The 18283-nt window shown below is 50.5% G+C and overlaps 1 protein-coding gene across 1 annotated transcript in view; it reads left to right on the forward strand.

Moving 5' to 3' along the window:
• LMF1 (lipase maturation factor 1) overlaps positions 1-18283 on the forward strand; it is a 143154-nt gene that overhangs the window by 89733 nt on the left and 35138 nt on the right. Inside the window, exon 6 of the mRNA XM_041402021.1 lies at positions 5283-5450. Coding sequence (XP_041257955.1) covers positions 5283-5450 — 168 coding nt within the window. The remainder of the gene's footprint in view (positions 1-5282; positions 5451-18283) is intronic.

The following is an 18283-nucleotide window of genomic DNA, read 5'->3' on the forward strand; positions in this document are numbered from 1 at the left end:
CGGGATCTCCCCCTGTTCCAAGCAGGGTGGTTTTTAGGAATCCTTGGTTGCTGCAGAGCCCGAGACAGGCTGAATTCAGGCAGGACCCTCATCTGCCCACACTTCCCAGCAGCTGGGAGTGACCTCCCTGCTCTCCTGGCACGGGGCTGGGGAGACGTTCCCGTCGGCCTTGGGAGCGTGGAGCTTTGATCTGCAGATGCCTGAGGAGCCAGGTCAGCATCTGAAGCAGGATGGACTGGCAGGGAGCAGCCTGTTGGACCACGCTGATCCAATTAGGCTCCACGATGGAGAATCCTTTTTATTTTTTGGTCCAAAGCACAAGAGAAGCGAGGGCTGTGCTTTGAAGCCGAGGAGATGAGTTCATGCCTCAGTGCTTGGGAAGCTGGAGAGCCGAGCTTTGCAGTTCATCTGGATCTTCCACAGCTCTCCAGAAAACATTTAATAAAGCTCTCAGCCTGCTTTTCCAGGGACTGCTGCTCCTCACACTCAGCTGGCTGTGCCAAAGGCTTTCCCTCTCTCCTGGCTGTGGGAGCCTGCAGAGCTGCTCCTGACGTGTTCACTGCACCTCGGTGGGCTCAGGGGGAGCATAGTCCATGATTCCACAGGACAAGGAATGGCTTCAAACTGCCAGAGGGCAGGGCTGGATGGGATCCTGGGAAGGAACTGTTCTCTGTGAGGATGGTGGGACACTGGCACAGGGTGCTCAGAGAAGCTGTGGCTGCCCCTGGATCCCTGGAAGTGTCCAAGGCCAGGCTTGGGTCAGCCTGGGATAGTGGAAAGTGTCTCTGCCCTTGGCAGGGAATGGCACTGGATGAGATTTCAGATCCCTTCCAACCTGGCTCATTCTAGAATTCTCTTTCTTTTGACCAAATAGCTGGTTTTTTTCTTATTATTTATTCCTATTTGCTGTTGTTCCCTTTCCTTCTGTTTTTCAGGATGTCTGTGCCATGCAGTGCACTTGGTTGGATTTGTTGATCTTAGAGGGCTTTTCCAACCTAAACCATTCCATGATCCCCTGATTCCTTTCCCTCCAACTCCACACTGCCCTGCTGCTCAGCTCCTTGCATGGCAGCAGTGCTGTGATTCCCAGTAAGGAATCCCAGTGTGGTTTGGGTTGGAAGGACCCTAAAGCCCATCCCATTCCATGGGCAGGGACACCTTCCCCTCTCCCAGTCTGCCCCAATCCCAGCCCTGTCTGAGCCCTGGGTTGATTCAGGACAATGTGGGATTTGTTTCCCTGTAGAAGAGCCTGGAGCTTTCCCCAGGCTGGGCTGGGCTCTCCAAGGCCGGGATTAAATCCTCCCTTGGAGTTTTTGGGAAGCTGTGGCAGTAACGGGGCGGGGAGGAGGGACCGTGGCCATTCACAGCCCCCAAGAAGAGCCTTCACTCCTCTGTATAATGGCCTTCTGTTGGCTTTTAGTGGGGTGCAGTTTAGTAAATTAGGAGTCTTCAGGTACTTAGCACTTTAATGGTTCTCACTAAGAACATAATTAAACCATAGACCCCGTAGGGAGAAAAAAAACAGTTTATTGTGTGTATTTTTAGACTCTGTTACCAGCCCTCATAAAACCTGCTCGATCCAAGCCAGGGAACAGGCCCGAGCTGGCGACCCAGAATTCCTGCAGCAGCACTCACACCTTACAAATCTGCCCCGTGAATTACAGAATTCATTTTCCTGCTCCCATTTCCAAAGGCGTTTGCAGCAGCGGTTCCTCCCCGGCTGCTGGAGGGGAGAGGGAGGCACCAGGGTTATGATGTTGTGCTGACACACAAAGCCACGGTTTGCTAATTGTTTTTTTTTTAATTTAAAAACATTTTCAGTCCCAAAGAGGTGCCCAGAAACGAGGCTGCTCCGAGCCCAGGGCTCTGCTCCCTCTCCGTGTCCATCCACCTTGGGATTGTTGAGTTCCATCTGCCCTGGAGCTGCAATTCCCGTGTTTGTGTGTCAGGAGATCCCAGTTGTGGGTGTAGGAGAACTCCCAGCTGCTCCTAGGATGCTTCCTAGGATGAGGAGATGGAGAGGGAATTTTCATCAGGCACTGGGGTGATGGGACATGGGGGAATGGCTTTAAACTGGAAAAGAGCAGGTTTATGATGGAAGATGGAATAAAGTGGATTAAGATGGAATATTGGGATAAAATCCTTTCCTGAGAGGGTGGGAGGCCTGGCACAGGGTGCCCAGAGAAGCTGTGGCTGCCCCTGGATCCCTGGAAGTATCCAAGGGCAGGCTGGATGCAGCCTGGGATAGTGGAAGGGGATTGGAATTAAATAATCCTCCAGGTCCTTTCCAACCCAAACCATTCTGGGGTTCCATAATTCCCCTCAAAGCAAAGTGCAAAGCTCCAAATCCCAGGAATGAAAGAGCCTGGAAAGCTTTTCCCTCCTCTCTGACACCAACACCTCCAACACCACCAGGATGTTCCCATGGGTTAGGAATTCTCTGGAATAGCAGGTGTGGGGCAAATTCCCTCTCCAAAATCCCATTTCTCCAGTTACAGGATTTCTTAGGGTGGCATTTATTAACATATCAGAATTTGGGGCTGTTCCCTTTGAAACATTTGCCATTTTCTTGTCCTGGATGGAAAAATCTCCCAGTGTCAGAAGATTTCAGGTTGACAAAAGAAGGGTGCTTTCCCCAGCTGTGGGTGCCTCTGGTGGGCACGGGCACAAAAAAAAATCCAGGAAGTTTTCCAGCATCCCGGGCTCCTGGTGATTCCCAGGCTGCTCCATCCCAAGGAAACACAGCTCCCTTCCCAGGGAACCTGTGCTGTGCAGCATCTGGAAGGCATTGCAGGAACACACACACACATCTCCTCCCCCAGCAGCTTCTAAGGCATTTCTGGGACGTGTGAATCACTCCTGTCACTGGGCTTTGCTTCATCCTCAAATCCAGACTGGTTTGGGCTGGAAAGGATCTGAAAGCTCATCCCATCCCATCCCTGCCATGGCAGGGACACCTTCCACTGTGCCAGGGTGTTCCAAACCCATTCCAGCCTGATCCTGGACAATTCCAGGGACCCAAGGGCAGCCGCAGTGCTCTGGGAGTCTGGGTCCTCCTCCTCATCCTCACCTGGCCAGGAACTTCCACTGCAGTGGGATTTGAGGCTGGAGTTTTCTCTTCCCGCCCTTAAACAATTTGGGATGGCAGTGTCTCCAGTCCCAGCTCAAACGACAAGTGGGAACAATCCACATTAATGTATTAATTACAATTTTAAGTAGGTGTGGCGTTAGTAACCCTGCCTGCATGAGGCAAACATTCCAAGCTGTTGGACCGATGCCTCAGCTGGGCCAGGATTGGTTAAAGCACTTAAAAATAATAATAATGATCATAACAACAACAACAATAATTTAATATTGATAATAATAGTTTAATATTTATAACAATAGTCTAATATTTATAATAATAATTTAATATTTGTCATTATAATAATTAATAAAGATCATTATTATTGTGGTAATAATGATGATAATAATAAATTGTGGTAGGTAATAAATTGTGGTAATGTGATACTAATTGTGATAATGATGATAATAATAATAAGTTTATCATTGTGATTATAATAATGCATTAATAATGTTATAATGAGAATGATAACGATAAGAATAACGATAACAGTAATAATAATGATAAAATAATAATAATGATAATAATAACAATTATAATATATATAAAAATAACAATATCTATATAAAATATTTGTTATATATCTATATAATATATATAATATCTAAAATATATATAATATTTATAAAAAATAACAATATATAAAATAATAATAATGATAATAACAGTTATAATATATATAAAAATAACTATATATATAAAATATATAGTATATATCTCTATTATGTATATAATATATAAAATATGTATAATATATATAAAATAACAATATATATAAAAATAATGATAATATAATAATAATAGTAATAATAATAATAATAATAATAATAATAATAATAATAATAATAATAATAATAATAATAGTAATAATAATAATTTGAAGTAGCCAAGGAACAACCTGTCTGTTTGGAAGGATAAAAGCATTTCTCAGCAATCTGGGATCAAAAAAATCCCTCTGTGAGGCTCGCTGGGAGGAGCCCAACACGGGATTAACTGGAAGCAGGTCCTGGTGGAGGGGAAGGAGCCCGGGGGACACCTGGGGCTGCCCTGACCCCCCAGCCTGGCCGAGTGGCCTTGGCAGAGCTCCCTGACCCCAGCCCGGCTCCATCCGGCCAGGAAGGATGCGGTCTCCTGTCCTGAGGGGCCACTGCAGCCTCCAGCCCAGGCCGAGCTTTATTAATCCCAGCTTTGCTAATAAGGAATTACAATAGTTGTGGGATTTGGCAGCGGGAGCGTGCCTGGCTGCCACGCATCCTGCAGGATTTGCCCTGTTTTGTTTGTATTTTGGATTTAGCTACAAATAATTTAAAGATGTGTTGTGTCTCCTTCAATTAGCGTTTGTGTTTTCGACGGTTTTCGACGTCCATTTCTACAGCCAGTTGTCATGTTGTTGAAGTTTTTAAACAGTACCAGGGAATTTGAGCCTGTCAGATATGTTAAGATAAATTCACATTTATATTTTGCTCCAGTTGTGGGATTTCTTAGGGTGGCATTTATTATCATATCAGAATTTGGGATTGTTCCCTTTGAAAAATTTGCCGTTTTCTTGTCCTGGACGGAAAAATCTCCCAGTGTCAAAAAATTTCAGGCTGACAAAAGAATAATATTGTCCCAAGGCCAGTATGTAAATACCTTAACCAGTAGAGCAAGTTTAGAGGAATTACACTTTCCTCTCCCAAATTACCATCTTGGAAAGCAGCTCTACCAGCACATTTATTTGAATTTTAAACATTTTGAAAGCAGATCTCCAAGGTTTTGAAATCTGGTTTCCATTCCTGGCTCTTTTTGACCCAAGGCCTGACCCCAAGCAAATCTTAGGCTCAGTTTCTGGATCTGCTCCGTTACTCTGAGGATCCTCACTCAGTTTAACATCCCTCAGTGCTGATCTAAGATTTCAGTGTTAAATAACAGTGGGGTTAATTTAAGATGGGGCTTGGTTATGACGACAAAAGGGAAAATTAAAACTCTTGCTTTTTAAGAGATGAATTTGTTTAAAGACGCGCGGAATGAAGTCATTTTGTCCGCAAAGAAACAAGTTCCCAGAGGCGCAGGATGGCAAACCTGGGGAGAGAAACAAGGAATAAGGCCAGAACTTTGCAGCAGCCCTTCACAGCAAGCTTTGGAGGGGATTAATTCCTTTTCTCCTCTGCCACTGCAGACGCAGCCGGTGCCCAGCCCCATCTCGTACTTCATGCACCGCTCGCCCTGGTGGTTCCACCGCCTCGAGACCTTGGTCAACCACTTCATCGAGCTGGTGGTGCCCTTCTTCCTGCTGCTGGGCAGGAGGATGGGCATCCTGCACGGCCTCCTGCAGATCCTCTTCCAGGTGAGCTGCTCCTGCTTCGTGTCCTCCAGGCCTCAGGTTTTGGCTTCTATATTTTTCAAATTCCGTGCTGCTTTCGTGTGTAGTTCTGAGATTTATGTTACGGTGCCTCAGGTTTAACTTTTATATTTTTCAGGTTCTGTGCTGCTTTAGGCTGTAGTTCTGAGATTCATGTTAATGGTGCTTCAGGTTTAGCTTTTCTATTTTTCAGGTTCTGTGCTGTTTTAGTGTGTGGGTTTGAGCTTCCCATTAGGGGATGGTGAGCTCTGTGCACAGAGCAGGGAGACAAAACAATTCCTGCTCCAGCTGGGCACCAAGGACAAATGATCCAAATCTCAGGCCCAAGAGCATAAACAGTGTGGACTGAAGAGAGAAGAAGGATGGGACTGCATGGGCTGGAGCTGGAATTGGACAATTAGCTCCAATATGCAAATGGAGCAGAACTTATAAAAGTGAGAGGCCCTGTGACCAGTCGTGCATTTTGTGACTATTTTGGGTTCACCTGGGGTGTAGCCCTGGCTGATCTCTTGTGCTGCCCAAGGTGGATCCATTGAGGAGATCCTTTCAATAAATCCCCACTTTATTCTCTAGCTCAGCCTTCTCAAGGCATCATCCTGAGGGTCCCCTTCTCTCCTGGGCTTCCCACTCCTCCCAGCAGGAGCTGGCTCTGGGGGCAGGGTGGGAGTTCAGGCTCCAGGGAGTGAGGATGATTCCCAGCCAGGAATTCCTGGTGCTTCCCACTGCTGGAGGTTTGGTTTCTGTGTGGCAGAGGAATGGCAGTCCAGGATCAGTGCAAAGGCTCTGTGGGGAATCCTTGTGGTTCCCCCAAAAGTTAATTTTTACAGACATCTGTCCATCTCTGAAGGGATTCTTCTTTCTGCATTTATCTTTTGAGGATTGTTCTTTATCTCTGGAAAGGGTTGAACTGTTCTTCACAAATACCAAATTGCCTGTGCTGAGGTTTAAAATCAAAATAATTCCTTGAAAATTTAATGGATTCACGTTGCAGTTGATTTTTTGAGTGGTTTTTTTTTGTACCTCTGCAGAACTCAGAGGACAGAAGCTGCTGCATAAATACTTCCCTAGAGCCCATCTGATTCCTCTCCTGTCTGTCCTGGCAGAGTTCAAAGAGCTCATGAAGCTCCATTTCCAGCCCTTGCTGCCCTGTCTTTGTTCAGCATCATGAAATTCATACTCAGGAGCTGTTACTGCTTCCTGTGAGTCCATGTGATGATTAAGCTGGAGAACAGCTCATAAAGCCCCCTGGTAAACCACAAAAATGCTGATCAGGTTTTAAAGGTCTGACAGAAACCCCGGCGGGTTTGTGCCCTCCCGGTTCCTCCTGCTTCCCAAACGCTTCCTGTTGTGTCTGGGTGCCACTGAACAGCAGCTTTTACCTTTTTGGGGCAGCTTTGGTTGGGTTGGGATGGATTTGTGCAGATGGAGGGAGAGGTGTGACCCAGGGAGCTCCCGGGGTGTCACTCCACGGGTGCCAGCTGTGTTTGTGACACCCCTGAGGTTGTTGGAGGCACTGGGAGGATTTTATTCAGCCCAACCCTAAGAAAACTCCACTGACAAAGCAAAACCTACCCTCTCTTCTGGTTAAGATGAAGGAGGGCAGGGTTAGATTAGAGATCAGGGAGAAATTCATCCCTGTGAGGGTGGGCAGGCCCTGGCACAGGTGCCCAGAGAAACTGTGGCTGCCCCTGGACCCCTGGCAGTGCCCAAGGCCAGGCTGGAGCACCCTGGGACAGAGAAAAGTGACCCCAGGAGGGCTGGAATGAGATGATCTTTAAGGTCCCTCCCAGCCCAATCCATTCCATGCCCAATGCTCCCCTGTCATCCCCTTCTCCCCTCGGGGCTGCTCCATCCCTGTCACTCCCAGCCAGGAACCTCCGGCTCCTTCCCGGCTCCCCCAGGGCCCCTAACGAGGAGCAGGGCCCTGGGGGGGCTGGGGCACCTCAGACAGGGCTGAGCCCACCCCATAAATGCCCTAATGACAGCCAGTCAGTGCAGGCATCAAGCCCCTTTAATTGGCCCTTTATTGATAGCTGGCAATTACTGACTTATTTCGATCACGAGGGGAGTCTGAGCAGGCAGAAAGGGTCCCAGTGTAAGAGGCAGCTCTGGTGCATTTATAGCATTTCAACAAAAACCTGTTTATTTAATATTTACTGCCCTTTTCTTCATTCAGAATGACTTTTATTGACAATCCTTGTGCTCTGCAAAGGAAGCAATAAAGTTTAATGTTGATATACCACTTAATTCTGCTTTTCAAGATTTGAATTGACATTACAGACAAGTTTTATTGGACATTTTATAATTGTTATTGGAGTCATGGTGGCGAGCTTGAGTGAGTGTATTTTTCCAGATTCCAACTGGCCTGGAGAATATTGCTTTGTCAGGAACCCAAAAAAAGTTGGGCTTTAAAAGAGGAAAGTGGGGTTTTTTTTCCAAGTGTGAACTTATTCTTCTTGCCTGCTTCACGTTTGTAAGGAAAAAAGCTTAGAGAGGGTGGAAACATCAGAGAGGAGGTGCTCAGCAGCCTGAGCATGGATGTGTGTCCACCAGGGGATTCCTGTGGGGTTGGGATTCCAGCCTGGAGTTATCCCAAGGGAGCTGGAGGCTCCACCTTGTTCCCACCCTGGACGTGCACAGGAGGTTCCTCTTGGGGTTTGTGTTTGGTGGCATTTGGGGTGGGATTTAGGGATTTAGGGTGGCTTTGATGGACACCACAGTGCTGCCAGCACCTCAGTTCCCCCCTGGAGGGGCCACAGGGACCCTTGGGATGAGCCCATTCCCAGCAGATCCAGGAAGGGCTCGGTGCTGCTGCTCCTGGCCAGGAATGCTCCCTCCTGCTGTGCTGTCCTGCCCCTCGGCTCCGGGGCTTTTGCCACGTTCTCTTTGTGAGCTCAGCTCAAACCCCACCATTTCCATGGACCTCCTGGTTGTGTCTGCCAGGAATAAATTATCCCTGGAAGTGTTCAGAAAACGGTGGATGTGACACTTCAGGACGTGGTTCAGTGGTGAATGTGGTGGTTGATGGTTGGATTTGATGGTGCTAAAGAGCTTTTCCAACCTTAACAGTTCTGTGATGGGCTGGGTTTTGTAGCAGGGACAGGGTGTGGGCCTGAGAAATGCACACCTGGATCTGAAACACTCCAATATTCAGGAAAAATCAAATTACAAACACAGCTGTCAGTACCTGGAGGGGAGCAAAACATATTTTGGAGGGTTTTGGAGACCTCAGGTGAGGTTTGGACTCTTATTCTTGGTTCTGCAAAAGCACCAGGGCAGAGCCTGCCCATACCCCAAGGAGTCTGTGGGGTGTGGGAGGTTGGAAGTGCTGCTGGGGAAGGCAAATCCTTCAGCTTGGTGAGGATTTCATTGCTCCCTGGATCTGCCTCCTCAAACCCTAGATCTGCCTCCTCAAACCCTGGATCTGCCTCCTCCAAAACCCTGGAGCTGCCTCCTCAAACCCTGGATCTGCCTCCTCAAACCTTGGATCTCCCTACTCCAAAACCCCGGATCTGCTGCCTCAAAATCTTGGATCTCCCTCCTCAAAACCCTGGATCTGCCTCCTCAAAACCTTGGATCTGCCTTCTCAAACCCTGGAGCTGCCTCCTCCAAAACCCTGGAGCTGCTGCCTCAAAATCTTGGATCTCCCTCCTCAAAACCCTGGATCTCCCTCCTCAAATCCTGGGTCTACCTCTTCAAAACTCTGGATCTACCTTTTCAAACCCTGGATTTCCCTCCTCAAACCCCTGGACCTGCCTGCTCAACCCCTGAATCTGCCTCCTCCAACCCTGGATCTGCCTCCTCAACCCCTGGATCTGTGTGTTGTTCACTTCAGAACTCTGGATCTACCTTTTCAAACCCTGGATTTCCCTCCTCAAACCCCTGGACCTGCCTGCTCAACCCCTGGATCTGCCTCCTCCAACCCTGGATCTGTGTGTTGTTCAGGCTGTCCAACTCCCAGCTCACACCAAACGTATTTCTTGGCTCCCTGGAAGCCAGGCAGTAAAATCACACTGCTTGGCAAACGAGTTGATGAGGGGAAGCGAGAGGGAAGCCAAAAAAAGAGGCAGGAAAAAGCCACCTTGCCCTTCAGAGCTGGCAGTAGGGCTGGGCTGGAGCGAGGCAGGGAAGGGACCAGGGTGGATTTGGCAGTGCCAGGTGGGAAGGAGCTTCAGGAGCAGAAAGGTGAAATCCATAAATGAATAAATAGCATGGGAACTGCACAGTCGGTGCTGCTGGAAAGGCAGGGGCACTGCTTTGATTCCCAGTCAGAGCCATAAAGGCACAGAGTGGGGAGTTGAGAACGTGGGGGAAGCTTTAAGCTTTTCAGTCCCTTTGGATGTGGATGGATCTGTGGAGTCTTGACTCCTTGCCCTGGCCCCTGGAAGCTCCTGGCAGCATCCTGGTGGCTGCAGAAGGCCCTGGATGAGCTCAGCCCCACGTCCCACACAGGACAGAGTGCCTGGAGGAGCTGGGCTGGGCTGGGGAACATCTCCAGATCCTCGGTGGTGACTGGAGGCTCTGCCCTGCTCCCACCCAGCAGGGCTGGGACGGCGCTCAGCAGGAGCCCTGCCTGAGCACAGGGTGACAGTGCCAGGGACACAGGGTGACAGTGTCAGGGATACAGGGGTGACAGTGCCTGAGCACAGGGTGACAGTGCCAGGGACACAGGGTGACAGTGCCAGGGATACAGGGGTGACAGTGTCAGGGACACAGGGGTGACAGTGCCAGGGACACAGGGTGACACTGCCTGAGCATAGGGGTGACACTGCCTGAGCACAGGGTGACACTGCCAGGGACACAGGGTGACACTGTCAGGGGCACAGGGGTGACACTGCCAGGGACACAGGGTGACACTGCCTGAGCATAGGGGGGAAACTGCCTGAGCACAGGGTGACACTGCCAGGGACACAGGGTGACACTGTCAGGGGCACAGGGGTGACACTGCCAGGGACACAGGGTGACACTGTCAGGGACACAGGGGTGACAATGCCAGGGATACAGGGGTGACAATGCCAGGGGCACAGGGTGACACTGCCTGAGCACAGGGTGACAGTGCCAGGGGCACAGGGTGACAGTGCCAGGGACACAGGGGTGACAATGTCAGGGGCACAGGGGTGACAGTGCCAGGGACACAGGGTGACACTGCCTGAGCACAGGGGGGACACTGCCTGAGCACAGGGTGACAGTGTCAGGGACACAGGGTGACAATGCCAGGGATACAGGGTGACAATGCCAGGGGCACAGGGGTGACAATGTCAGGGGCACAGGGGTGACACTGTCAGGGACACAGGGGTGACAATGTCAGGGGCACAGGGTGACACTGCCTGAGCACAGGGGTGACACTGCCTGAGCACAGGGATGGCAGTGCCAGGGACACAGGGGTGACAGTGGTGACAGTGCCAGGTGACAGTGCCAGGGGCACAGGAATGGCAGTGCCAGGGACACAGGGGGGACAGTGGTGACAGTGCCAGGTGACAGTGCCAGGGGCACAGGGATGGCAATGCCCAGGGCACACGGGTGGCAGTGTCAGGGGCCCAGGGGTGGCACTGCCAGGGGCACAGGGGGTGACAATTCCAGAGCACTGGGGTGACAGTGCCAGGGGCACAGGGGGACACTGCCTGAGCACAGGGGTGACAATGCCAGGATCAGAGGGGTGACAATTCCAGAGCACAGAGATGACAATGTCAGGATCAGAGGGGTGACAGTGCCAGGAGCAGAGGGGGACAATGCCACGAGCACAAAGACGGCAATTCCAGAAGCAAAGGGGTGACAATGCCACAAGCACAAAGACAGCAATTCCAGAAGCAAAGGGGTGACAATGCCAGGAGCACAGGGATGGCAGTGCCAGGGGCACAGGGGTGACAGTGCAGGAGCACAGGGATGGCACTGCCAGGAGCAGAGGGTGGCAGTGCCAGGAGCACAGGGATGGCACTGCCAGCGGCAGGGGGTGGCAGTGCCAGCAGGCAGGCACAGTCCCAGCCCTGCAGAAGGCAGAGGTGAAGCCCCCAGAGCCGAAGCCCCTGCGAGGCTCCGAGCCCTGCAGAGGAGCCCCCAGAGGGGGCAGCTCCCAGGATCCAGCCAGGAGAGGGGGGATGTGGCAGGAACCTCCAGCTCTGTTCTGGAAAGCAGGCAAACAAGCTGCCAGCAGCACCCTTGCCCAGCTGGGCACTGCACCAGGGACAGGCAGCCCCTGGGAGCCAGGCATGTGCAGGACAGCAGGAGCAAATTCGTTTTCCTCCTCTTTTTTTTTTTCTTTTCAGGCAGAAAACAGTTGTTGAACAGATATTTTCTGGCTTTTTTTTTTTTTTTTCTTCCTTGGCTTGGCCAAACCCCAACCTCTTAAAAATTTTGATGGAAAAGGACGTTTCCCTCTGGTTGATTTTGTTCCCATCTCTCCAGGAAGGCAGGGGAGGCCAAGTGGAAGTTTCCCCCCTCTTTTTTTTTGGGAGGGGAGGACCGAGCCCCCCGTTGTCCCAGCGCTGCCTCTGCCACACCACGAGATGCTGGAGGGATGAGCTGCCCCTGCAGCCACACACACACAAATTAAATCAGGCTGCTGCAGTGCCACAGCTGCAAGAGATTGTGTTGCTGACTTAGGAGGTAGCAGAGGTCACAGCAGCAGCCTGGAGAGAGGGAACAAAAATTAACCAGCCCCCCTCCCTGCAGAAAGTGTCTGAATCCAGTGTTTGTTTTCACTTGTCAGGCCGAGCTGGGTTTGTTCTCGTGGCGAGGCTGGTGTAAATCAGGGGTGTCTCCAGCAGGATTAGCGGGGTTACACCAGTGCCAGGCTCGTGGCAGGAGGATCAGGCCCTCGTTAGGGCTTTAATTGGGCACCCACGGGCACGGGCACTGCTCGAGGAGGTGTTTTTCTGTTTTTCTGTGTGGTGTTAATGTGTGTGAGAATAAAGCCCAGTTCGCTGGAGGATGGAGCAGCCAGAAAATTCAGGAATTATTCTGCAGTTCACACAATCCCAGAATGGTCTGGGCTGGAAAATACCTTAAAGATCATCCAGTGCCACCTCTGCCATGGCAGGGACACCTTCCACTGTCCCAGGGTGCTCCAAGCCCCAATGCCCAGCCTGGCCTTGGGCACTGCCAGGGATGCAGGGGCAGCCCCAGCTGCTCTGGGCACCTGTGCCAGGGCCTGCCCACCCTCCCAGGGAGGAATTCCTTCCTGATATCCAATGTAAATCTCTTTTCTTTCCGTTTAAATCCATTCCCCCTTGTTCTATCGCTTCATGTCCCTGTAAAAAATCCCTTTCCTGCTTTTTTATAAATCCCTGAGGATGCTGGGGAGTGTGGTCCCCCAGCAGCTCTGGGTGGGTGTCACTGCCTGGGCTGGGCTGGGCTCCCCTGCCAGAACAGAGGAAATTCAGCCTTCCCCAAAGTCCAGATCTTGTTGATTTTGTTGTGGTTTAGAAAGAAACAGCAAACAGAAGATCCCAGGAAAATGAACAGAACGGGGCTGGAGGAACGGGCCCGTGGAAAAGAGTTTTGCAGTTCAGTTGTTCAAAAATCCACTTTGGAATTTTAAATCTCGTGGGGTGTGAGATGGAAGGTGCAGGCAGAGAGATTCCCAGGTTCTCTGGGAATGCTGGAGCTTGGGCTGGGATTATGGAGGCTGATCCCAGCCCTGTGCAGCCATCCTGGTCCAGGTGAGGGTGGCTGGGGTGTCGCTGCCCCTGGGGCCCTCCTGGATGCCCAGACCCCCTCCCTGACCCTGGCACTGCTCCAGCTCAGCTTTTCCCCACAGCAAAACAGAAGGAATGTGAAATCAAAGCACTTACAGGGCAGATTTTCTGTTACATTTAAGCCCCCTTAAATTAACTCCTGAGCTCTACACCCCCCAACAAGAAACATTCTGAGTTAAGCAGGCAGAACCCAAACGATTTAATCACTCTGATATTTGATTTCACATCCAGCTCGATAGGATCTGCTGTGCCAGACAGGGGAATAGCAGCACATACCACCCCAAACCAGTAAATAACACTGCTCCCATAATGGGCTCTGGGATTAGTTAGCAACAAGTTAAGTCCTTGCATTCTGCAGTAGTCAGAGGGACTGAGAAACACTCACTGGGAGCCATAGGAGTGCATTCAATTAGCTCCTGATTCAGGGCGCTGGGGTTTTTTACTCTTCTCTCTCTTTTTTTTTTTTTTTTTTTTGAAATCATTAAATAAAGTGTCACCCCAAGCCAGTGCTGTAAACTCTATTTTGATTGTGGCTGCAATAACCCCTTTGGGCGTCATTCAGATTGTACTAAACAGTTTCTGGAGAGCGCTGGTTTCTCTCAAAATAAACCCAAGTCCGGCTTTGACAAGCTCTAATGAAAAACAAATTGTTATATTACTTAGAAAAATAATTTGAAGGAAGTCTGAATTAGTTGTAAAGGTGGAAAAGGTTCAGCTACTTGAAAATAGAAATTTGGAAGGTATTTATTTTAACCATTAAGCCAGTGGCCTTGAAATACAGCCTTGTTTGTTCCAGAATGCTCCTAACGAGAGCCATGAATCACGCTGTTAATCAGTATGGGAACTTGATTAATTGGACAGGGGAGCAGCAGTGACTCCAGCAGCCTGGAGCTGGGCTCCTTCACCATCCCTCATCCTGCTGGCACCACGGGGGCTTGGAGGGCATCCCACAGCCCTGGGTTTGGGCCTTGGAGAGTTGGGAATCAGAGGTGGCTCCGGGGGGGCTCTGCAGCCGCGGCTTCCCGTGTCTGTGCTGCTGGTGGGCTCAGAAGGGGCTGGTTTCCCATGGAGCAGGGCTTGCAGTGGCTCTGCTTGTCCTGTCCCTGGCAGCTCACCTTTGCTGCTGCTCCTGGCTCTGCTGTTGAGCCTGAGAGGGAGATTGGATGCCCAGCCATGAAATCAGACTTGCACAGGAGCCCTCCGGGGTGGGAAGCGCTGCCATGGCTGGAAAAACGCAGCAGGAAGGTCAGGGTTGGTTTTCTCTCCTCACTGGGGCCAGCAGGAGCTGCAGTGGCTTTGGCCATCCAGGAGCACGGCAGGGATGAGTTCCAGCAGAGTTCCAGAGTTCTGGAAGCTGCCACGTGTGGGAACTGTGCCCAGTGCTGGTGGCACAGTTTGGTGCCACCTCTGTGCCAGAGAGCCCGGGTGGGCCACGCTGTCCTTGGGAATATTGCTGAGCACTGACTCCAAAACCACCAGCTGGATCCTTAAATGGCAAGATTTGCTGAAATGGGGTGGAAACTCACCCAGTCCTGGCGTTTTGGCCACGTTACAGCTGTCCAGGGGCTCTCAGGTGCCTCTCTCTGTGCTGCTCCCTGTTGGCTCTTCCCACGCCAGGAACAGCTTCCAGAGCTCGTGGAATGATGTGTCAGACAGGGGGGCTTCACCTCCTGGCCTCTGGGGCAGCTCAGGGTGCTTGGGTTTTTCTCTCTGTTTGGATTTTGCACCTGATTTTCAGAATTCCTCCGTGCTCCAGAGCCTTTTGTCCTGCAGCAGAATTCCCAGGTGCTTGGGCAGGATGGAGGAAATCGATGCTGAGGATGCTGTCAGTGAAAGGAGCCAAGCTGGAGCTTCCAACATCTGCATCTCCCAGATGGGATTCAGGATTTAGCTCCAGACTGGGAGATAAAGGATGTGTTGCACACATGTGAGTGAGGGCATAAAACATTTCTGTCTGATGAGAGCCAGAGCAGCTGCAAACCAGAGTTGTTCCTGGTGTCCATGACATGATCTTCACCATGTTCTGGCACCATATTTCCAGGGATAATTATTTATTTACGTTTAGGTGTAGCTGCTAAAGCTGAGTGAAACCATCACAACCCATTCCTGTGCCCGAGCCAAAGCACTCTCCCACTCAAATGTGTCAAATATATTTAAATATCTGTGAATTTCTCCAGTTCCAGTGCAATGGTTTGAAGAGGTGGTGAAGGTCTTCCGAGTTTAATCCCATTTTCTGTCCCTTAGTCCTTATCTGAACTGGTCCCCTTGCACTTTCCCAGCTCTTGGCTCCCACCAAGCCTTTGCTGTTCGGCAGGGGGACAGTGGTGGGATTTGGGATTTGGGATTTGGGATCTCTCCTCCCACCAGCAAGATGACAGGGCCTTTAAATAATGTTTTCTTTTCCATTTCAAAAAAAATAAAAAGAAGATTAAATCAGAACAGCCTAACTGGAAACAGATGGCAGATGAGAAACTTCTTTTAAAGAGGATTTTTAATACATTTATTATGAAGAAAATCATTTATTGGTGTTGGAGATGGACGTGTGAAGACAGAACGTGCCCATTCCAGGCGTGGAAGGGGCTGGAGTGGGATGATGCCTTTGCTGTGGTATTCTTGGAGCAAGGGGAGGATTTTGCTGCTGGTAAAGTGACTTTCCTGGCTGAAAGGAGGCTTCTTCCCATCCCTGCTCCTCCAGCTTCCCTCTGGGATCAGTGGCTGTCAGAGCTTTGATTTGTCAGAGTTTTGATTATGCTCTTACTGTGGGTTCCTGGCATGATTTTCTTGCAATGATTTGGGTTGGAAGGGACTTTAAAGCCCATCCAGTTCCAACCCCAACACCTTCCACTATCCCAGGGTGCTCCAAACCTGGTCTTGAACACTTCCAGGGATGGAGCAGCCACAGCTTCCCTGTGCCCTGTGTCCTCCCACAGGGTCAGCTTAGGGTTTTTTAAAAATAATATGCATATTCCAATCAGTTCTGTCCTGCCAAGTTAAATGAGTGTGTGCTTTTATGTGTGAAACCATGCGCAGGCAGAGGTGTCACTCTCCCCAGTCCCCCTCACACAGTGACTGGACAGCTTTAATTAAAGCCATTTCAACAAATCCCACATCATTTCAGAGGGACGGATCTGGGTGTCTGGGCTGCTCAGGGATGGAGGTGAAGATGGATTTTCCCTTTTCCTGCTTTGATGAGAAGAACTCCTTGGCTTGTTGTGGGTTTAATGTTCCTGTGAAACGCCGCTGCCCCCAGAGAGGTTTTATTTTGCTTTGGAAGCGTTGGGATGAGGCTGCAGCCCGGGGATGCTTCAGCCCACACGCAGTTTACACAGCTGCACCATCCCCTTCCCCAGCTCCAGCAGGGCTGTTATCTCCATGCTGATGCAACAGCCAGGAATGGCAGGAAACCTGTGTCACTCACGGCTTTCATCTTCCTATAAAAACCGGGATTCTTGGAGCTGTGAGTCAGAGATGAGTGCAGGATCCTCGTGGAGCAGCTGGGCTTTGTTTGGTGCTGCCCTGGGTGTGGGATGGAGATGCTGGGCTGTGGGCAGTGGTGATCCTTCCCTGGAGAATTGTTTGCAAATCCCAGTCTCACTTTCCCTTTTGTTGGGAGCATTTCCCAACAGGTTGTGGCCTCCCATCCCTGGGAGTGTCCAAGGCCAGGTTGGACAGGGCTTGGAGCAGCCTGGGCTGGTGGAAGGTGTCCCTGCCCGTGGAAAGGGGCTGGAAGTGATCTTTGAAGTTCCTTCCAACCCAAACCATTCCATGGTTTTGATTGATCCATGGAAAAGATTCCATGATTTATGCTGACCTTGTGCAGAGCATCCTGGATTTCTGCTGCTGCTCTAAAGCCTGAGCTGAGCCCCAGAAAACCTCGATCCAGGCAGGTGTTTGCAGCACGAGGTCTCACCTCTCCTGCTTTCCTCTTGGAATTTAATTCCATCTGTTCCAGGAGCACGGTGCTGCTTTGTCCACGTTCCTGAGGAACTTTTTCCACACATGAAACTCCCTCTGGGGCCGGGTTGAGCTCTGCAGGAACCACGTGGATTTGGTCTGGGCTTGGTGTCCACACGTGGAGCTGTTCAGGGACAGAAGTGGCACTTTAAATCTACGCCCTGCTCCAGTCAGGAAGACTTGGAAGCAGGGAGAAATCCCAGATCAGGCTAATTTTGGAAAGGCTGAGGAAGTCAGGGAGAAAAGTGCACCAGAAGAGCAGTTTGGGAACGTTTTGTCCCAAATTTTGGTCAGTGTGGTATGGTTGGGATGGCTCATGGATGGATTCCCTGCACTTTGTGAGTAAACAAGCAGAAAGGGACAGGTATTCAGTAGAATCCTGGAATGGTTTGGGTTGGGAATGACCTTAAAGCTCATTTTGCGCAGTGACACCTCCCACTGGACCCAGTGACTACATCAGTGTCACCCTCAGAGAAGCTGCCAGCTCCTCTGAGATGCCAAAATCCAGGAGCAGTAAAAAACTCAGGATGCCTCAGTCAAGAGAAATTTCAACATTTCCTCTGGAAAAACAAATCAGATTGCATTGATTGTTTGGATGGGGCTGGGAATGGCAGGAGTGGGGAGTGGGAGAGACAGGGAATGTGTTTATGTCATCATTAATGTCATTTATTCCATAGCCAGCCCTTGAAAAGCAGTTGTAATCCCCACACACAAATCCCTCTGGAACAAATCTGCCAGTTTTCCTCATCCAACACGGATCATCCCTGCAGCCAGAAACTTCAGAGGGAGCAGAGCCAAGGGAAGAGGCTCAGGGGGCACCCTGAAACCCAGTGCACCCAAAGCAGCTCCACCCCTGAGATTCCAGGGGCAGAGGGATGGAGCTGCAGGGCCAGCATTGCAGGGACACTAGGGATGGAGAGAGATCATTTTCCTGGGGTTATTTGGAAAAAAAAATGTGACCACAGATGAAAACAGGAGCTTCAAAATGTTGTGTTCCTTCCCAGTTCCCCTTCTCCACCACCCAGGCAGGAAGGGATCAGCTGGAAAGTCCTGGCTGGGCAGTCTCAGGTGTTGGTGGCCATCAGTGAGGGGGTCCTTGGTGCTGCAGAATCCCTGCTGGAGGGATTTCCTCTGGCCCCTGAAAGCAGGGAAAGGAAATTTTCCATGGAA

Source organism: Onychostruthus taczanowskii, unplaced genomic scaffold (assembly GCF_017590055.1).
Source record: "Onychostruthus taczanowskii isolate IOZ18803 unplaced genomic scaffold, ASM1759005v1 scaffold19, whole genome shotgun sequence".
Classification (NCBI taxonomy): domain Eukaryota; kingdom Metazoa; phylum Chordata; class Aves; order Passeriformes; family Passeridae; genus Onychostruthus; species Onychostruthus taczanowskii.